This window comes from Squalius cephalus (genome assembly GCF_949319135.1).
Source record: "Squalius cephalus genome assembly, chromosome: 3".
NCBI classification, from domain to species: domain Eukaryota; kingdom Metazoa; phylum Chordata; class Actinopteri; order Cypriniformes; family Leuciscidae; genus Squalius; species Squalius cephalus.
In genome coordinates, this window is record NC_137124.1 from 20312577 (window position 1) to 20334390 (window position 21814).

The 21814-nt window shown below is 39.2% G+C and overlaps 1 protein-coding gene across 3 annotated transcripts in view; it reads left to right on the plus strand.

Moving 5' to 3' along the window:
• Window positions 1–21814, plus strand: part of tln2a (talin 2a) — a 57632-nt gene that overhangs the window by 20315 nt on the left and 15503 nt on the right. For all 3 annotated transcript variants that reach the window (XM_079867198.1, XM_079867200.1, XM_079867199.1), the window contains exons 5-46: window positions 1001–1130; window positions 1887–2039; window positions 2633–2775; window positions 3143–3270; window positions 3554–3617; window positions 3744–3848; window positions 6053–6208; window positions 6834–6935; window positions 7154–7230; window positions 7577–7757; window positions 7968–8081; window positions 8197–8305; window positions 8477–8685; window positions 8912–9010; window positions 9093–9260; window positions 9353–9647; window positions 9863–10029; window positions 11137–11265; window positions 11402–11515; window positions 11615–11728; window positions 11863–11997; window positions 12633–12761; window positions 12886–12988; window positions 13303–13511; window positions 13713–13832; window positions 14018–14215; window positions 14304–14443; window positions 14547–14640; window positions 14990–15079; window positions 16662–16784; window positions 16889–17032; window positions 17132–17293; window positions 17400–17540; window positions 17629–17810; window positions 17903–18035; window positions 18393–18494; window positions 18600–18770; window positions 18854–19000; window positions 20460–20561; window positions 20691–20810; window positions 20893–21039; window positions 21174–21343. In XM_079867198.1, coding sequence (XP_079723324.1) covers window positions 1001–1130; window positions 1887–2039; window positions 2633–2775; window positions 3143–3270; window positions 3554–3617; window positions 3744–3848; window positions 6053–6208; window positions 6834–6935; window positions 7154–7230; window positions 7577–7757; window positions 7968–8081; window positions 8197–8305; window positions 8477–8685; window positions 8912–9010; window positions 9093–9260; window positions 9353–9647; window positions 9863–10029; window positions 11137–11265; window positions 11402–11515; window positions 11615–11728; window positions 11863–11997; window positions 12633–12761; window positions 12886–12988; window positions 13303–13511; window positions 13713–13832; window positions 14018–14215; window positions 14304–14443; window positions 14547–14640; window positions 14990–15079; window positions 16662–16784; window positions 16889–17032; window positions 17132–17293; window positions 17400–17540; window positions 17629–17810; window positions 17903–18035; window positions 18393–18494; window positions 18600–18770; window positions 18854–19000; window positions 20460–20561; window positions 20691–20810; window positions 20893–21039; window positions 21174–21343 — 5819 coding nt within the window. The remainder of the gene's footprint in view (window positions 1–1000; window positions 1131–1886; window positions 2040–2632; window positions 2776–3142; window positions 3271–3553; window positions 3618–3743; window positions 3849–6052; window positions 6209–6833; window positions 6936–7153; window positions 7231–7576; window positions 7758–7967; window positions 8082–8196; window positions 8306–8476; window positions 8686–8911; window positions 9011–9092; window positions 9261–9352; window positions 9648–9862; window positions 10030–11136; window positions 11266–11401; window positions 11516–11614; window positions 11729–11862; window positions 11998–12632; window positions 12762–12885; window positions 12989–13302; window positions 13512–13712; window positions 13833–14017; window positions 14216–14303; window positions 14444–14546; window positions 14641–14989; window positions 15080–16661; window positions 16785–16888; window positions 17033–17131; window positions 17294–17399; window positions 17541–17628; window positions 17811–17902; window positions 18036–18392; window positions 18495–18599; window positions 18771–18853; window positions 19001–20459; window positions 20562–20690; window positions 20811–20892; window positions 21040–21173; window positions 21344–21814) is intronic.

The window sequence follows — 21814 nt, forward strand, 5'->3', positions numbered from 1 at the left end:
GTCTCTCTCTCTATTTTACAAGCTGTTGTCAAATGTTCTGTGACATGTCTTTGGACTCTTGTCTTGTTTTTGTGACGTGTCTTCGCACCAGATTTTGTGTGTGATGAAAGATGAGAACTCTGCTCTTAGTTATTTTTATAGTCTCTGTGTATGTGTGATTTAAGGACATTGGTCACTGCAGCATGTGGTATTTGTTTGTATTTGTTTACGCTTGTCTCTGTGATTGTGTGAAGAAGTGTTGCATAGAAAGACAAAACCGAATGCTTGTTCCCTCAGGAAGAAAAAAAAAAGTGTGTGCGGTGTAAATTGAGAAGTGTTAAATGAAGATTTCATCAGTAGTGTTTCATCTTTTGTCAGAAGTTGACATCAAAAGACCTCTTCTTCTCCCTCATACATGCACACACAGATGTTCAGCTCTCACAACCACGTCTTGCTCGTCTAATTTGTTGTATTTTGCACAAAGAACACTTTTTAATTTTTCCTTTTTCTCTTGTTTCTCTCGCAAACTCATTCACATTCATTACAGTGTTTGCAAGGCAGCACCTAATTTGTATTCCTCAAACATTCTGGTTAGGGTTTGTTCTTTTTGCAATTCTGCAAATGCAACACGAACCGCTTCGGATATAGAACTTTGTTTTGTAGATAATCTCAGTCTTAGATTAAAGATCATTAAAAATGTAACCAGCATCAGTGATGTTATCATAATATTAACATACTGAATTGTCATTGATCTTTTTTCTTACATCTATTTTGCTTGCTCATTTTTATTGTCTTCCTTGCATATATTTAACCATAAATAGTCATTTTTTGCCTTTAGGCTGCACAGATTTGATTCTTGTTTGCTTCTGGCTGAAAACAAGACGTGTGGTGAATTTCATGCATACAGCAAAAACAACTCTGATGCAGAATTTCATTCAGAATCAAAACATCTTTCCTTAAACTTTAAAACTATTTGTTTACTGAGCTCGGGAAATCTAGTTTCTCTCTCTCTGTCTCTTAGGACATACTGGAGTATAAGAAAAAACAGAGACCTCAGAAGATAAAAATGCTGGATGGCGCTGTGAAGACCATCATGGTGGATGATTCCAAAACTGTGGGAGAGCTGCTTGTCACCATCTGCAGTAGAATAGGTCAGTGATGCTCTTATACAGGCTACTATCTGATATAACTGTATCATATACAGTTATTCTCTTATATGGGTTATTTTGAGGGGGAACATGTGGTTCCGTAGGTCACATAAGACACGACTGAAGGGGGGGAGGTTTAACTTGGTAGTAAATGATTTAAAAAAGATGTGTTAGTATACTGGTTTAGTTTTTATTTAAAGTTCAAGGCAACCTGTGTTTAAACAGTGATTTGCACACAAATTCAACTACAAATTGACCTGGACTGACCAAATATATACATGTTAATGCATGATCTGCCATAGCAAATTTTTTATGAACGGCTTTTTGAACGGTGTCCACAAAAATAATAAACAACTGTTCTCAACATTGATAATCAGAAATGTTTCTTGAGCAACAAATCGGTATATTTGAATGATTTCTGAAGGATCATGTGACACTGAAGACTGGAGTAATGATACTGAAAATTCAGCTTTGTCATCACAGGAATGAATTACATTTTAAAATATTCTCAGAGAGAAAAGTTATTTTAAATTGTAATATTATTTCACAATATTACTGTTTTTACTGTATTACTGATCAAATAAATCCTGCCTTGGTGTGTATAAGAGACTTCTTTCACAAACATTAAAAATGTATACCATCCCCAAACTTCAGTAAAAGAAATCAGTAATTTGTCTATGTATACTTCTGCTGTTATATACACATACACACAACACAGGCCATAACAAGTCTGTAACTATGTCTCATTTCTCCTTCCAGGAATCACTAACTATGAAGAGTACTCTCTCATCCAGGAGGTGGTAGAGGAGAAGAAAGATGAAGGGACGGGCACACTGAAGAAAGACAGGACTTTACTGAGGGAGGAGAGGAAGATGGAGAAGCTCAAAGCTAAACTGCACACAGATGATGACTGTAGGTAACACATCATCACCCACCATATGCAGTTAGACATACTGAACTGCTAAATGGGCCACAATAAGTCAATAAAGTTTAGGTTTAAAATTCAGGGTTTATCTTTGCTTCCCTTTAGTCTTTTATTGTATTTTTTTGTTCTTTTTATTTCTAAGATATATAAATATATTAATCAATTAATACTTTTATTCAGCAAGGATGCCTAAAATTGACAAAAATATTAAGCAGCACAACTATTTTCCACATTGATGATAATCAGAAATGTTTCTTGAGCACCCAATCAGCATATTAGAATGATTTCTGAAGGATCATGACTCTGAAGACTGGAGTAATGGTTAATTGAATATCTAGCTTTGTCATCACAGGAATAAATTACATTTTAAAATATATTAAATAAAAAAAAGAGTGATCTTAAATTGTAATAATACTTCACGATATTATTTATTTGTCTTTATTTTTGATCCAAAAAATGCAGCCTTGGTGAGCATGACCCCAAACCTTTGAACTGTAGTGGATCTTCTGTTAATAACTCTGTAAAAACAGTTTGATATATGAAAAAATATATAAATAGTTTATTTCTGTTTCTCTCACAGTGAATTGGTTGGATCATGGGCGTACGTTTAGAGAACAGGGAGTCGAGGAGAGTGAAACGCTACTGTTGAGACGAAAGTTCTTCTACTCCGATCAAAACGTGGACTCGCGAGATCCTGTGCAGCTCAATCTGCTCTATGTACAGGTTAGACACGCCTCTTCTCTCTTATTGTATTTTATGATTATATGAGGTGAAAGCCATGATTGGTATCCAACAGCCTCATGTTGACCTAAATGATCTGATTCCACGGTTCTCCACTTGTCCGTTCAATATAATATATACAGATTGAAATGCTGTAAATCTCTTATCGACATATGACCCTAAAAGCCTCTGAGTGCTGCACTACATGCTGTTATACACATTGTATCGATCTGGAAAGTAGTGCAGTCCCTATTGCCTTTTTATAAGTTCTCCTTCTGTCAGGGACTCGGTTTCTGATCTGGATCATTTCTGCTGTTTGATTTCTAAAGGCTTTGATAACAAATGTGTCATCCTGCATGTGTTTCCCCAGGCGCGTGACGACATCCTGAATGGTTCTCATCCCGTGTCATTTGACAAGGCTTGTGAATTTGGTGGAATTCAAACACAGATCCAGTTCGGGCCTCATATAGAACATAAACACAAGCCTGGATTTCTGGAGTAAGACCAAATCCCAGTACTTTCAGTTATAGTACACAGTGTTTACTGCCCCTCTGCTTCATAATCAAGGGTGCTGCATTATTAAAAGCCATGAAATTATGTGTAAAATCTAGATATTGTAACGACCATATGGTCCATTCAGGTAATGAGCTTAACAAACTCGAATGAAATGTGCTTAATGCATTTAAATATTGTATGCGTATCGTATAACTGTAATGCCAGTTTCAGTTTAATGTGTTGTTGCTTATCTTCTCACTTTGAATGTGAATTTCATTTTGTTCAGCTTGAAGGAGTTTCTGCCTAAGGAATACATTAAACAGAGAGGAGCAGAGAAGAAGATCTTTCAGGTGGGCCAGTTTATCCTGCACTTGGTTATACACTTGTCTGTTTATCTTGAATTTCACTATTTGTAAGCAGAGATGAATGAGATAAATGAATTAATTAGGTGAATAAACGCTTTGTGAATTTAACAGGAACATAAGGCTTGTGGAGAAATGACAGAGATTGAAGCCAAAGTGAAATATGTGAAGCTTGCGAGATCACTCAGAACATATGGAGTGTCTTTCTTCTTGGTGAAGGTAAAATGCATGTGTGTTTGTGTTGTACTTAAAAATAATAATAATAATAGCTTAAAATCTTATTTATAATTGCTTGTGTGTTGTGATGTGTGTTGTGTATGTACAACCAAAAATTGAGTCTGCTTTAAATTCTCGTGTGTAAGAAGGTTATTGAAGGTCCCACCCCCGAGTTGATTAGAATAGTAGGTCGCACCTATGATGGGCAATCAAATGTCTCGACCAGGACCACCCAAATGGACATGCACCTATTGCATAGAGGGTATGCATTGATGTCATTTTCCCACCGGAACACGCCCCCCTCAGCCAGACTGAGTGGCAAAAGAGCCTTCTGCGTGACTGGATTTAATAGGGGAAACTGCGAAAACGCGAGTAAAACAAATGATTATCAGTTTAAACTAAAGGTTTTGATGCCGGGGAAATACATAAAGCAAATTTTCCTGTGAACGCTTTATATAAATAGCTACAATATAAGTAAGCCTAAATCCGGGTGATCACTTATATCAATGTTATACATAAGGGATAATGTACATCCAACCGGTTGTTCTCTCAAAATTAAGAGCTTCGCGTCGGGGTCCTCATCAACCTGTCGGGGGTTTATTTTGAGAGAACAAGTGGCTGGATGTACATTATCCCGCTTATTACACGGCTAATTGCCACATCAGTTGATAATTACAGACACGAAATATTGATCTTTAAGTCTTTAAACCCAAAGCTTCCACGGAGAGAGCAGTTGCTGGCGCGGCAAGTTTAAACTAGACGGACATTTAAGAGATACGGTATACAGTCATACCACTTATAACACAGCATTTCGCCACATAAATAATTATGGAGATAAGCGATATTGATTTCAGATTAAACCGTTTTAAAATTGTACCTGTTTGTATCTTATAATCCAACAGTGTACAAAACAAGTCACAAAATGACAGCAGCTGTGTTTGTATGAAACAAGAGCGAGCGAGTCCATGATACTGGATGGCATAATTAAATAACTATACACCAAATATTGATTCGACTGAGTTTTAATATTTTATTAGCTCACCAAATGCAAAACTTCCACAAAGAAAAATAGTTACTAGCTGACTTCAGTAACCCGGATGAGCCTGAGTTATCTGTTTTCAGCGGTTGTTATCTGGGAAAAACGTACCGCTGGATGGCGCGATTGACCAATCAGAATCAAGTATTCCACAGAGCCGTGTAATAAATATCATCATATCGTCCAGCCTTAAAACTTAAACCTAGTTTTTTTTTGTCGGTTTATTTAATGTTGATTTCTTGTCAAATCTAGTTGTACAGCCAATCGCAAAGCTCTTTCCCGTTTTAGATTTGTTTTGTGTGTTTTTCGCAGCATTCACGCTGAAAACAAATGCTGCCGCTCAGTCTTTTTGCCACTTAGTGGGCGTAACCGCAGTCACTCCGGCCGACGGTCACGTGCATACCCTCTATTTTGCGTTTGCTTCCAATCACATTTCTGAATCAGCTCACATATTGTAAAGGTGTTTTTGAGATCAGCAGTCCTGAGTCACAATGTCAGTGTTCTTTCATTCCCAAGTCCAGATATTTTCTTCGATGTACATGTTGCCAATCAATTGTTCTCATAAGAGAGGAATTCCACCTCCAGAATTCTTCCATCTCTTCCACCCCCCATTCCTGGCCGGTGGTGGTCTGCATGACTCATGGACTGATTACAATTCAGCTCTGCTTGAGTTGTAAAGTTAAGGTGGAGCAGATGTGCTGGTGCCTGAAATGAAGATCTCAAGTTACTGATTTTAGTTTTGGTCTGGCTTTTAGTTATCTCTTATGACCAATATAAGTATTGTCTGTATTCATAAACTCAAACTGTTTGCAGTTTGGCTATTTATTTATTTTTTGGCCTTTAGTGGTAAATGCATCTTTGCAAAAAAGCTAAAGTGAGAAATATTGGCACAACTCGGAAACTCAGACAGGCAAGCAGAGCTCAGCTCATCCATCTGCTGACAGCTCTGAGAGAGAGAGAGAGAAAGTACAGAAACAAAAGAAAAACTGTAAGCTTTAGAGAATCTGAGAGGATACTGGAAGAGTGTTATGTGGAATAAGTGTTTAAAAAAAATTGTCAGCTGTTAAATACACCAGCAGGATTTTGGTATCATTTGCGTTGTTCTGAACCTAGTGAACTTGTGAACATAGTGAACATCGTGAATTTTATTTTATTGATTTTTGTTTCTTAGGAAAAAATGAAGAGTAAAAATAAGCTGGTCCCAAGGCTGCTGGGTATAACCAAAGAATCCGTGATGCGAGTGGATGAGAAAACCAAAGACGTGGTTCAAGAGTGGCCACTTACTACAGTGAAGAGATGGGCCGCCTCACCTAAGAGCTTTACACTGGTACTTATATAACAGACATTGACTTCCAGATGGCTCAAGGGCTACTGGAAGTGCCTTTTTCTTATATTCACAACTGTTGAAAAGTTAAGTGAAGTTTTTGAAGTCTCTTATGCTCACATAGGCTGCATTTATTTGATGGAAAAAATACCATGAAAACAGTAATATTGTGAAATATTATTGTAACTTAAAATGTCTATTTCAAAAGAATTGAAATGTAATTTATTCCTGTGATGGCAAAGCTGAATTTTTAGTGTCACATGATCCTTCTGAAATCATTCTAATTTGGTGCTCAAAACCCATTTCTTCTTATTATCACAGTTAAAAACAGTTGTGCTGCTTAATATTTTTGTGGAAACCATGTTACAAATTGTTTCTAGGATTCTTTTATTGATTTATTTAAGTTCTAAAGAACAGCATTTATGAAAAATATAATACTTTTGTAACATTATAAATGTCTTTTCTGTAACTTTTGATCAATTTAACATTGTCTTGCTGATTAAAAGTATTAATTCCATTAAAAAAATACTGACCTCAAAGTTTTGAACGCGCACACACACACTTTATACCCATTATTTATTCTCATTCTCATTCAAATCTGACAACCTGTGTTTTTCTCCATATGAAGGATTTCGGGGAGTATCAGGAGAGCTACTACTCTGTTCAGACCACAGAGGGGGAGCAGATATCGCAACTTATAGCTGGCTACATCGATATCATTCTCAAGAAGGCCTGTATTAACTCCTTTATCTGCCTTTCCTTCATGAAATAGTCAACAATCAGTTGTCCTGTACTTTTCCTGATAGATAATCTCCTGGATTATGAAGGGTTTTTGTATTACAGATTAACAGTGTTCAGATTACAGTATACACAACGCTACAGTAAATACCAGATTAAACCTGAGATTTATGTGTAAATGTGTTTATTTTTGAATGCTTGGCCCTACAGAAACAAAGCAAGGACCGTTTTGGTTTAGAGGGAGATGAGGAGGCCACCATGTTGGAGGAATCAGTAAATCCGAAAAAGTAAGACGTACACATTTTGAGTCAGCAGTGATAAGAACCATATTTCCTTTCAAGGATTTGTAATTATCTGCCAGTTGTCTTTGGAAATACTTTTGTAATCAGACCAGTGCAGCATAACAGGAAAATCACAGTGGAAAAACCTTATCTCAGTTTCTATTTATCTAGATTGAGCTGAGGTTACCTGTTCCACACACAGTAATATATTCAGCCTGTTTTTAAAAAGTGCAGAGTCTCCTCTTCTTGAATAACCCCTGTAGTACTAATACAAAATGAAAAATGTACTTGAACTTTTGTACCTTTCTGTGTCATTTCATTTATATATTTTTTTTCTCTCTATCTTTCACAGACCTACTATATTGCAACAGCAGTTTAACCGTGCCGGCCGGGTAGAGCATGGATCAGTGGCATTGCCTGGGATCTTGAGGTCAGGTTCTGTCGGCCCAGAAGAGCTAAACATGGGTACCATGCCCTCTCCACAACAACAGATCACTACTGGACTGATAAGTCTTGGGCATATGCCACCACTGGTGAGTCTATATATGCAAATGCTCACGTTCATAGAACACTTGGTTAATTCAGCAAAGTTAATTAATTGTCCATTATTGGCTATAGGCCACCTTGCTGTCTAGATATTAGCATCAGTCCCTTCATAACACATTAAAAGCTGTCATAGTTAGATATATAGATATATTAGTGGATGAATGTGTAATTATTGCCATCCTTAATGTGGCGATCAGAGCGCAGCCCAACAGGCTCTCGTGGGAACCATTAGCACCAGTATGCAAGCGGTGCAACAGGCACAGGAGGACCTGGAGGAGGTGGAAGAGCTGCCACCACTTGGAGATGATATGGTGAGAAAATGCATACGTGACACTTCACATTTTACTCTCCTGTACCTATTACCAATATTTTATTTTGTGTTTAAATGTAGTGAATGCACACAACTTGTATTTTTCTTTATTTCAGGCTTCTAAAATGTGGATTCAGAACAAGGTGGATGAGTCCAAGCATGATATTCACTCTCAGGTGGACGCCATTGCAGCTGGAACTGCCTCTGTGGTTAATCTTACTGCTGGTAAAACCTTGGCTTTATTAAATCTGATTAAATTAGTAAGATGTTTCACAACACTTACTATACAGCTGTACTGTAAATACAAATGAAAAACTTGACAGTCCCTTCAAAATGAAAAGCCTTACTCCTTTACATTTTGAATATACATCTGCAGCTTCCTATTCCATTTCCCAGGTGATCCGACGGACACAGATTATACAGCGGTAGGCTGTGCGATTACCACCATCTCCTCTAATCTGACGGAGATGTCCAAAGGTGTGAAGCTGCTGGCAGCTTTGATGGAGGATGAGGTGGGCAGTGGGCATGACCTCATGAGGGCTGCCAGGACCCTCACTGGAGCTGTATCTGACCTGCTCAAAGCTGTGGAGCCTGCATCAGGAGAGGTGCGAGCAAAGGATGTCCTGCAGATAATCACTATCTGTCATTTTGATGGATTGTGCATTATATGCAGATGTATGCCATTTCTGTATGGCTTCGTCTTGAGATACACGTACAAGAATAATGTCATTTTGATACATTTGACCAATTCAACTGCCTTTGCACGACCGTAAAGATTTTGATTGACATGACTATGTTTTATAGTGTGTGTGCATGTGTTTTCTCATTCAGCCACGACAGACGGTTCTGACTGCAGCCGGCAGCATCGGTCAAGCCAGTGGAGATCTACTTAGACAGATTGGAGAGAATGAAACGGACGAGCGCTTCCAGGTACACAGATGTCTTATGAAATACATGATGTACATTTGTGTTTTTGAGTGTTGATCACCCTGTATGTGTGCGTGTGTTTCAGGATGTTCTGATGAACTTAGCTAAAGCTGTGGCTAATGCAGCAGCCATGATGGTTCTGAAGGCCAAGAACGTGGCACAGTTTTCTCAAGACAGCGTCCTGCAGAACAGGGTTATTGCAGCTGCGACCCAGTGTGCCCTCTCCACTTCTCAACTAGTGGCCTGTGCCAAGGTGGAGTTCACCTACATGTGCTTCTAATCCAGATTGATTAAAAGAAATAAAACTGTGGATAACCGTTTTTTGTTCATGTGTTTGTGTATCAGGTTGTGAGCCCCACTATCAGCTCCCCTGTGTGTCAAGAGCAGCTGATTGAAGCAGGGAAGCTGGTGGATCGTTCAGTAGAAGGTTGTGTGAAGGCCTGCCTATCAGCTACCAGTGATGGAGAGCTTCTCAAGGCCGTCAGCGCAGCAGCTGGTATCGTCACACAGGCTCTTAGTGACCTACTCACGCATGTGAGGAACTACGCCACTCGTGGGGAGCCCATCGGACGCTACGACCAGGCCACGGACACCATCATGACGGTTACAGAGAATATTTTCTGCTCCATGGGTGATGCTGGTAAAATAAATACATCATATACACCACCGTTCAAAAGTTTGGGGGTTGGCAAAGCTGAATTTTCAGCAGCCATTACTCCAGTCTTCAGTGTCACATGATCCTTAAAAAAAACCTTACTGACTCCCCACTTTTGAACACTAGTCTACCTTGTATATTTTATTTGCTTAGTTGTTCTAGGCTGTATAATAGTTAAGTTTTACCAATCTGTTCCGTAGGTGAGATGGTCCGACAGGCACGGGTTCTTGCCCAGGCGACATCTGACCTGGTGAACGCCATGAGATCAGATGCTGAGGTGGAGGTGGATGTGAACAACTCCAAGAAGCTTCTTGCAGCTGCCAAATTGCTTGCGGATGCCACCGCTCGAATGGTTGAGGCTGCTAAGGTGGGTTTAGCAAACCTTGGCTCGCATTAGAAACATATGACTACATTTAAGTGAAATATATTTTTCTAATCTCCTATGCCAGTGGTTCTCAACCTTTTTCACTCGAAGAACGTATTTCTGCTGTAATTGAGACAACTGCTTGCTTGAACCTTTTTTTATTGAAATTGGTGGTATTGCAAGAAATCTTATATAAATTAATCTCAATAAATTTTTCACTCCAGATGTTTTAAGAAATGTATGTTTTTCAATAAAATCAATAGTTAGTGAAGGATAATAAAAATAAATGTTTTTATTTTACATCTTGATTTTTAGTTTTTTTTACACTTTAATTTAAGTTCAAATTTAATTTAATTAGTTTACTGTACACTACTGTTCAAAAGTTTTGAGTCAGTAGGATTATTTTTCTTCTTTTTGAAAGAAATTAATACTTATTTTCAGCAAGGATGCATTGAATTGAAGTTACAGTAAAGACATTTTACATTGTTACATCAAAATTAATAAAAAAACAAACAAATGCTGTTCTTTTTTTAAACTCTTTATCAAAGAATCCTGAAATAATTCTTAAGCAGCAAATCAGCATATTAGAATGATTTCTGAAGGATCATGTGACACTGAAGACTGCAGTAATGATGCTGAAAATTCAGCTTTGCCATCACAGGAATACATTACATTTTAAAATATTATTTAAAAAACTGTGATTTTAAATTGAAGTAATATTTCATCAAATAAATGTAGCCTTGGTGACCATAATAGACTTATTAAAAAAAAAAAAAAAACCTTAAAATTCTTACTGACCACAAACTTTTGAGTAGCATATTAATAATTTATTAACTGAAATACTTGTAAGGCATCCTGCGGCCCTCTTGGAAGTTTGCTGAGGCCCCCTGTTTGAGAACCACTGTTTTATACCAATTAAGGAAATACATTAATCATACGAATTCTTAAGTATTTAATAATTTGGACATATTTTCTGCACTGATATAGCATTTCCCTATAGTTATTTTTTGCATCTTCGGTTTAGCATCTCTCTGGTTAATAAATCGGTGGCCTAATATATATCCAATAGACTTGTTACACGTCTGTGTGTGTGTGTGTGTGTCTGTTAAGGGAGCTGCTGCATACCCTGAGAATGAAGACCAGCAGCAGAAGCTGCGGGAGGCTGCGGAGGGGCTGCGTGTGGCCACCAACGCGGCTGCACAGAACGCCATCAAGAAAAAACTCATAACAAGACTGGAGGTCAGTGATGGTTATGATTGAGAAAAGTCATTCAATTTAGACAGGATTATATGTGATCTACGCAAGGGAGTGTTTGACGTAAATCCAACCCTTTGAATGAATCCCTGAACCATGTGTCTGTTTTCTATCTTTCCAGAATGCTGCTAAACAAGCTGCTGCCGCTGCCACTCAAACTATAGCGGCATCCCAGAATGCAGCAGCCTCTAACAAGAATACTGCTGCCCACCAACAACTTGTTCAGAGCTGCAGGGTTTGTAGAAGTATTAGTTTGTGAATATCTAAAGTGTTAATAATGAAAGTATTCCTAATGTTTATACCACTGTATTCTCTATATGTCAACGTGTGTTAGGCTGTAGCTGACCATATTCCCCAGCTGGTGCAGGGAGTGAGGGGCAGTCAGGGTCAGCCAGAGGATGGTAGTGCCCAGCTTGCCCTCATCATTGCCAGCCAGAACTTCCTTCAGGTAACCATCTACCCTTTCACTGATACTAATCACCTTTCACTCATCAGATAACATCACTCTACTTTAAAAGTGCTCTTTTTAAAAAGCTTCTCCTTCAATACTAAAATGTCTTATTCCATGTCTTTGCTTTCCAGCCTGGAAGTAAGATGGTTTCTTCAGCGAAGTCGTCTGTGCCAACTGTTTCGGATCAGGCGGCAGCCATGCAGCTTGGGCAGTGTGCAAAGAACCTGGCCACCAGCCTGGCTGAACTCCGCACTGCTGCACAGACGGTACTTAATCTGTCTTCTCCACACATGTATTTAATGAGTAAGATGCCGCGTTCTGTTTGCCTTGAAAGTCGGATGTCGGCGCTGGAAATGACGTCACACCCTAGTTGTGACCGCGTTCCAATACACAGTTGGACAACCAAGATGGACGTGTGCACCACTGAGTTTGAGACAAACAGAAGTGCTAATAAACAATATATTACTGTTGTTTCGCTTCTGTTGATGCGCTGAGTGAGCAGCCGTATTGGATTCTGAAGTCAGGGTTGTTTGTGGTTCCTCTGAGCTTCCAAATTGGAACCCTAACTTGGGGGGGCAATTCCAGTTAAAAATTTCTACTGGGAATTTCTGACAGCCAAGTACAAAAGGAACTCACCATAAGATCCACATATTTTAAGTACTAAAGGGATATGCAAATGAAAATTCTCGTTCCAAACCTTAATGACTGACTGACTTCTGTGGAACATAAAAAATATATATTTTGAAGAATGTTGGTAACCGAACAGTTTCGGTACTAAAATTCTTAAAAAATCTCCTTTTTAGTTCTGCAGAAGAAAGAAATTAGTGTTTGGAATGACATCAGGGTGAGTAAATGATGCTCTGAGCTATCCATTATTGAAATCCTGTCATGTGATATCTAGGCTCATGAAGCGTGCGGCCCCATGGAGATAGACTCTGCCCTTATAGCGGTGCAGACGCTTAAGAATGAACTCCAGGATGCAAAACTGGCAACTTCTGAAGGACAGCTGAAACCATTACCTGGAGAATCAGTGAGTTGATCAGTGATACTATGATTCTTTTATACTACCTCTGAACACTATCTTCTCAGCACAGACTTATTGATTGATTGTGTAAATTCTGCATCCATTTTGGGATGCAATTTGTTTGTTTTAGTTGGAAAAGTGTACTCAGGATCTGGGTGGTACATCTAAGGGCGTTGGATCGTCAATGGCCCAACTGCTTACCTGTGCAGCACAGGGAAATGAGCATTACACAGGTAATACACTCACTAGCATAGGAAACACATTTATTTGGCTAAATGGAGACTTACCTTAGAGCTCTGTTGTTTTAAGTAACTACTCCTAACCCTATAGTAAGTACATGTAGTTAATTAATAATACTCTGTACTTATTTGGGTAATTACACTGTAACAACGTCACCTTAAAATAGTGTAACCTTATATATTTTTTTTATATTTGAGGAGGTTTTGTAAAATTAAGATAGCTTACAGGGGCTGTTTTTTCTAAGTGAGCTCAAACAAATATACATTCTTGTTCACACACACAGACTCACACACACGTGTGTTCGCAGGTGTTGCTGCTAGCAAAACTGCCCAGGCTCTCAAGACATTAGCACAGGCTGCGAGGGGTGTTGCTGCCACCACATCAGACCCTGCTGGAGCCGTAGCCATGTTGGATTCTGCTTGTGAGGTTATGGAAGGGTCGGCTAAATTGATTTCTGAAGCCAAGGAGGCGCTGGTTGCTCCTGGTGATGCAGAGATACAACAGAGGCTAGCACAGGTGAGGGAGGAAGAGATGTAAATGTAATATGAATAATACAAAAAGAAGGCATTTAATAATTTATCAGATATCCATTCTTGCTAAATAAAAGTGTTCATTTTCTTTCCAAAAACATAATCTTACTGACCACAAACATAAAAATGTAACACAAACGTATTTTACTGACTTTATTGTTGTGTATGTCTCTGTTTTGTGTACTAGGTAGCAAAGGCTGTGTCTCACTCATTGAACGCATGTGTGAACTGTCTACCTGGACAAAAAGATGTTGATATGGCTCTGAAAAGCATTGGTGAAGCCAGCAAAAAACTACTTGTAGAGACGGTGAGCAACAAACAAGAAAATCCTTTTTATTTCCACCAAAAAATATTGTATCTTGAAGATTGCTAGAGCTATTCCTTAATATACTCTCTCTGCCCTCAACATAGTGCATGCAGTTATTAAATGCACATGGCCCTAATGTGTCTCTGGAGTGTTTTGTGACCTTTTTTTTAATTTATTTATTGCAGCTCCCTCCTTGCAGTAAGACCTTCCAGGAGGCTCAGAGTGACCTGAACCAGACCGCAGCCGATCTGAACCAGTCCGCAGGTGATGTGGTTCATGCCTCTAGAGGGACCACTATCAAGCTTGCAGATGCTTCTGGGAAGTTCAGTGAGGACTTTGATGAGTTTCTGGATGCTGGCATTGAGATGGCTGGCCATACACAGGTACGATGTGTGGAGCAGGACAGAAACGTGAGAAGGTGGATAGGTCTTCCTTTTCCTAAAATAAGAAGTAATTCTTGGTTGTTTTTAGGGTAAGGATGATCAGATACAGGTGATTGGGAATTTGAAGAACATCTCAATGGCCTCCAGTAAGCTGCTGTTGGCTGCCAAGTCTTTATCTGTGGACCCTGGAGCAGGAAATGCAAAGAACCTGCTCGCTGCTGCTGCCAGGTACTTCACGCCATGTTTATTCATTCATGTTATATGTTATACATTCATGTTATATATGCTCTTGTTTCTATTTTTAACCTCACTCCCCTGCATGTTTATTCAGAACGGTGACCGACAGCATCAATCAGCTGATTACCCTGTGTACCCAGAATGCCCCAGGACAGAGGGAATGTGACAATGCTCTAAGAGAGCTTGAGGTATTATATATAAACAATGCACCGTACTAAGTAATTTGTCTTACTATTGAAACAAGTAATAAAAACTCGGTGAGTGTTTTAGCACAATTTTCTCACCTCATGGGATCACAACACTAAGAGATAGTAAATCTTTTCCTGGATTTTTTTTGTGCGTTCCCGAGATTAGACCTTCCTTAACATAATGCCGAAAACCCGAAGTCTCTAGGTGGTCTGGTTGAGGAGTAGATAGAAGTGCAAGATTGGTGCGCACAGACGCACAGAACAGAAATCATGAGTTAACAAGCGCAATTTTGTCCGGTGGAAAATTGCGCTAAAAAAATGGGATATTGTCTCTTTTTGTGGGTTACAGGCTGTTAGGGGACTGCTGGATAACCCGAATGAGCCAGTCAATGATCTCTCCTACTTTGACTGCATTGAAAGTGTCATGGAGAACTCTAAGGTAACTGCAACATGATTATATTGGAGGTAGTGATGCACGAATTGCAGTTTGGGATTGGATGGGTCAAGTAATAAAAAAATAACATTCCAAAAATTGCGGGTGGATGAGAGATAAATCGTTAAAGACATTTCACGGTAAAATGCAACGAACGTGCGTCGTTTTTACTTTTTTCAAGAACAACATATACAGTATATCTCTTTAGGGAAAACATGCCTAGAGCACCTCTTAGTGGTCATTATATCAAACACAAAGGAACCTACATGAGACATTGAGACATTGCTTAATAACTCGACAGCTTTAACTCAAAATAAACACATTTTGAAATTATTCTGATTAGAGTGTTTTCCAACATAATGATGATGGAAACAATTTTCCATTATTTTTTTCATTTGGTCAAATTCATGCAAATTCAATGGTGTTCACGTCACCAAAAGCAACATAATGGGCTTCATTTTATTTATCATCAGCTAATTTCAAGATCAAAGACCACAATGGGGGAGAGAGCGGCATCAGCACTTGTAATGTAATTTAGTCTCACTTTTTTTAATGAAGACAACTGTGTGTTGAGCTTCAGGATGCAACGCTGAACATTTAAGTCTGCGACACTTTGCGCTACTCTGAGCTACTCGAAACACATGAAGCGACCAGCATTGAACATGCATCACCGTCATCATGATTTGTGTGGAATGTTTAATGGGACTTTATATAGCCTACTTGATATCTATACCATTAGCTTTTTTTTTCTCAAAGCTAAGCGCTAAAAAAGCGGTATTAGCTGTAAGCTGTCAGTCAGTAACTCTTGTGTGCATGTGATGCACAGTGCTAGTGCTTTCAGAGCTGCATAATTTAAATCTCACAATTTATAGATCCTTAATAAATCAAGCTGTTTTACTACGATGAATTATTACCTCAAAATGTAGATCTGTATGCAGGTGTGATATACTTTATCTAAATTAAATACATGCTAAATAAATATCTCGCTTTTGCTCACGTACCAGTAATTACCCCTCCGTGTGGCATATAGGTTGCCAACCCCTGCAGATATCTAAATCAGAGAAAATCATAGGTGCGGGTGGGTGTCAGGTGGATAATTTGTTTTTTAAAAGCGGATTCGGGTGACGTTAGAGCTGATCCGTGCATCTCTAAGGTGAGTGCAACTCCAAAAAAGCGCAGATGATCTACTGACATCGTGCAAATTAAAGAACACGGATGCAGCCGGATCATTCAATAATGATCAACGTAAAGAATGGGCGGTAAATAATGGTGCAAATACCAGTAAATTTTAGTAAATCACCTTGCATGATTAATTGAAGTACATTTTGTGTCTAAAAGGGAAACTCTTTCAAATGCATATTCAAAATTCTGATTTTTCACTGTGTGTCTTTAGTAAATCCTGGCGGTAGTTTTTTAACGCCAAAAGAGGGTTTTCACTGGCGCAAGCTGTTAGTAAATCTGGCCCTAAATGGGCAAAATTCCTGTTAAGATGCTGAACTGCAAGCATTCATATAGCCTGTTGATATTGGTAACTGTTAATGCACATCACTAAATGATGACTGATCTGTAAACCACGTCTTTCTGTTAGATACTCGGTGAGTCTATGGCCGGTATCTCGCATAACTGTAAGACAGGAGATGTTCCAGCGTTTGGAGACTGTGTTGGTGGAGCCTCTAAAGCTCTGTGTGGACTGACCGAAGCAGCTGGTCAGGTAAGAAACTACCAGCTTCATTCTCAACCATTAAACATTTTTACCTCTGAACACTTTTACTTTGTGTATGTGCCGTTAATACTTGTTTTTTGGTGTGTCTCTAGGCTTCTTACTTAGTGGGTGTGTCTGACCCCAACAGCCAAGCTGGACATCCAGGCTTAGTGGATCCTATCCAGTTCGCTCGTGCTAATCAGGCAATCCAGATGGCTTGCCAAAATCTTGTTGACCCAGACAGTAGTCCTTCACAGGTAGCTTCGTTCTGTCAGATCTTGGGCATGTAGTGTTTCTTTCTGTAACATCTTAATCTGCACTTTTAAGGCCAAAATGTTAAAATGTGTGTGTTGCAGGTGCTCTCAGCTGCCACCATTGTTGCCAAGCACACCTCAGCGCTTTGTAATGCTTGTCGACTGGCTTCATCTAAGACTGCCAACCCTGTGGCTAAAAGACACTTTGTGCAGTCAGCCAAAGAAGTGGCCAACAGCACAGCCAGCCTGGTCAAAACAATCAAGGTTAAACCACTCCTCTTTATAAATGATTCCAACTTTTATCCACTCCAGTGACAGGAAATGATTGCTTTCCAGCATCATTTATTTTCCCTCTTCTCTCTCACCATAGGCATTAGATGGGGATTTCTCTGAGGAAAACCGTGAGAAATGTCGTGTTGCAACAGCGCCACTCATTGAAGCTGTTGACAATCTGACTACGTTTGCTTCCAATCCGGAGTTTGCTAGTGTACCTGCACAGATAAGTAAAGAGGTATGAGTTTCTTCTTCATTGAAATGTCATTCACAGTTGAGTCATTGTTGTTGTTAATTATATTTATATTTTTATACTCACAATTTAGGGTTCTGCTGCACAGGAGCCAATCATCCAATCAGCGCACTCCATGCTTGGTAGCTCCACCCACCTTTTGAAGACAGCACGGTCATTAGTTATGAACCCTAAAGATCCACCCACGTGGTCATTACTGGCAAGCCATTCACGCACTGTGTCAGACTCCATCAAGAGCCTCATCACTGCTATCAGGTAACGCATATATACTCACTTTTGTTGTTAGTATGAGACATGCAATAGAAATAAATTTAAATAATTTGTGTTTATGTGATTTGGTATTACAGGGACAAAGCCCCTGGCCAAAAGGAATGTGACTCAGCCATTGATAATATCAATAAATGCATCCGAGATATTGAGCAGGCCTCTCTTGCAGCTGTCAGCCAGAATCTTCCTCCTAGAGATGAAGTTTCATCTGAGGTAAATGTGTTTCTACAGTAGCTACTCATAATAGTGTTTATTTCTAGCTTCATGGCTGTTATCACAACTCTATTGAGCAGTATATAAATTAGGGATGGGTTGTGATGGTCAGCTAGTGGTCTCTTTTTATATTCATTTTTAACACACACACACACACACACACACACACACACACACACACACACACACACACACACACACACACACACACACACACACACACACACACACACACACACACACATATATATATATGTATGTGTGTGTATGTGTCTGTAGCCATGTTAAAGCCTTGAAAGAAGAAATAAAAGTGAGTTTTCTATCTAGGAGTCCTTAACACATGTTGTATTGTATCAGGCTTTGCAGGAGCAGTTAACATCATCTGTTCAGGAGGTGGGTCACCTGATTGAGCCGATTTCCACAGCTGCTAAAGGAGAAGCAGCACAGCTGGGACATAAGGTAAATAAAATGATGAAGCCTTTCCAGTCTAAAAGTAGTTTTCATATAGTTTTCAACTCTAATGCATGCTATGAGTATGAACTCAAACCTTTCTCTGTTCCTCAGGTCTCTCAGTTGGTCAGTTACTTCACCCCGCTGGTCTCAGCCTCGATGGGCATGGCCTCCAAAATCTTTGATCATCAGCAGCAGATGAACCTTCTGGATCAGACCAAGACTCTTACTGAGTCTGCTCTACAAATGCTGTATGCTGCCAAGGAAGGTGGTGGAAACCCTAAGGTACATGTCATCCATTCAAATATGTGATACCTCCATGTAAAATTTGAATCTTTGAACAGTTTCATTAACCCATTTTTCTTTAGGCGTTTCATACCCATGATGCCATAGCAGAAGCTGCACAGCTGATGAGGGAAGCTGTTGATGACCTCTTGCTGACCCTGAATGAAGCTGCTAGTGAGGTTGGCATGGTCAGTGGCATGGTGGATTCAATTGCTGATGCAATGGGGAAGGTAACAACCCACATACATTTGCATTATAAACAGCCTTAATATACTTTATAATTACATTTAAAGGAAAACTATTTGATATTTTAAAGGGCACCTATTGTGCAAAATGTACTTTTACATGGTGTTTGAGCATAAATGTGTTGGCAGCATGTGTACACAACCACCCTATAAAGATAAAAATCCAGCAAGTGGTTTTTATTTGTTTTTGTTTTTTTTTGTTTTTTTATCCCCATAAATCATAAGCACTGTCTCAGAACAAGCGGTTTGCAGATTCTGGGCAAAGTGACTTAACTTTGCACAGGTCCCTCCCACGACTGTTGACGGACACTGCCGTATTAGCATAGACCCGCCCTGTGTGAGCTGTACACAGTCCGCCATTGTTTCGACGCTTGAGCAGCTGTAGACAAGAATGTGTCCTAAGCAATTGAGGTGTTTTGTTGTTGGATGTAAGAATGAACATAGCAGTCTTCATTTACTCCCGACATCTAAACCACTGAAGACGCAGTGGATTACTTTTGTTTTTTTGAAGGGAATGCGCCCCCCAATCTACCAAAATGCGTTATGTTTTCGCAAATCATTTTACTGTTCGTGATCCAGCTTACAGTCTCCGGAGTGATAGGCCTAATCTTACTGATCACGGTAGTAATGAAAGGGAGAGTGCGCACTTTATTACAGAGTTTATTATCAGAGTTGTTTTATGGATATAAAGTTTACCAGTTTATAAACACCCACTGAAAAGGTCTGTATATTGTTAGTTGTAACGAGTGTTTTTGTGTAATTTGCTGTGTATGTTGATGATAATGCAAGGGAGAGAGTGAGTTTATGGATAAGACTTTAATGCACACTTTTTGCACTGTCTTATGCTCTTATGGTGATTTTTCTGAAGTAAAACGGATGCTTCATCAATAAACTTCATAAAACTCATCAGTTAATTTTTGGTCATCATTCAGACTGGGTCCGCTACAGCAGGCTTGTACTAATAGTGGATAAAAGCAAGATGACAAATAAGTTATAACTGTAATTAAACAAAACTATACCTGCTCTATCTCCATACAGCATATATTCTCTGGCTCTGTAGGCATTATTGTCTGACTCCGGTTCGAAATGAACACCGCTACTGAGAGTTTCTGTTCTGATATTTTAATTTTGTGAGATGAGATTGTCCTTACACCGAGGTGTGAGCTCTTAAAACTCCACCCTCTTCTTTAAAGGGGGCCAGAAGCACCAGCTCATTTGCATTTAAAGGGACACACACAAAAACTGTGTTTTTGCTCACCCCCAAAAAGTGGCAATTTTAACATGCTGTAAAAAATTATCTGTGGGGTATTTTGAGCTAAAACCTAACATACACACATCAGATTTATTTTACATCTTGTAAAAAGGGGCATAATAGGTGCCCTTTAAGTGTTTAAAATCATTTAAAACAGCCATGTAATGTTTAAATGATCTTGTGATCCTGTAGTTAGGTGAAGGTTCTCCACCAGAACCAGAAGGTTCATTTGTGGAATATCAGACCACCATGGTGAGATACTCCAAAGCTATTGCTGTCAGTGCGCAGGAGATGGTGAGCAATCGTAATTTTCTACATTTAATGTGTTTTATGCTGTATATCTACAAAACACAGTATAACATAAACATTTATGCATAGACCTATGTGTCCAATTTCATTGTATCGCTTTATTCTCTCCCTCAGATCACTAAATCAGTGAGTGCTCCAGAGGATCTGGGCAGTTTGGCCTCACAGGTCACTGCAGACTACAGTCAGCTTGCAGTTCAAGGACGTCTAGCTGCTGCTACTGCGGAACCAGAGGAGGTCATTGACATACAGATGCACGGTCGGTCACTCTTTGTGTATCTCTCACTCACACGTTGACCCCTGTTTTGGTGATTTTTAGATCGGGTTCCAGATAAAGACACGTGTGCAGGAACTGGGGCACGGCTGCATTGTTCTCGTTCAGAAGGCTGGAGCGCTGCAGATCAGTCCATCTGACTCGTTCACAAAGAGAGAACTTATTGAGTGTGTTCGAGCCGTCACTGAGAAGGTGCCGGAGCAACACAGAGCAAATACAGATGCATTACTTACAACTATCTTTCAAAGAATTTATGTTGTTCTCTGTTGAAATTACAGTTTCTCCATATAGTAGAATTGATTTTAATGTGTGTGTGTTTTCTGTAGGTGTCTATGGTGCTGTCTGCATTGCAAGCCGGTAATAAGGGCACTCAAGCCTGTATCACTGCAGCCAGTGCTGTATCGGGCATCATCGCTGACCTGGACACCACCATCATGTTTGCTTCTGCTGGTACACTCAATGCTGAGAACGATTCAGACTCCTTCGCTGATCACAGGTATCACACAAATTTATAATACAACGTGGAAATTTACAGTCTACGGCTATTGGTGATACACTGAAATATAAAGTGATTGGGTGAAACCAAACATTTTGGACACATTGGGTCAAAAAATTAAATCTGAAAGCAGAATATTAATACTTTAAATTAGACTTTTTTTTGCAATAGAATTTTGACCCTTTTTCGGCTATAATTTTTGGATGGACAACATTTCTGTGCATCTCTATCGGTCATTATTATACAAAATAAAGCTAACAGGGTGGCCTTGTATCATCCTGAAGGAATTTATTTTTGCAGGTAACTAACCAATATCACGCTTAATTACATTGCTGTTTACCAAATTATTAAATAAGTGGTCATTAAATATAGAATATATTTTGAATTGGATTTATTTTATTTTATAGATTGAATTTATTAAAGGGATAGTTCAATGAAAATTCTGTGATCATTTACTCACCCTCAAGTTGT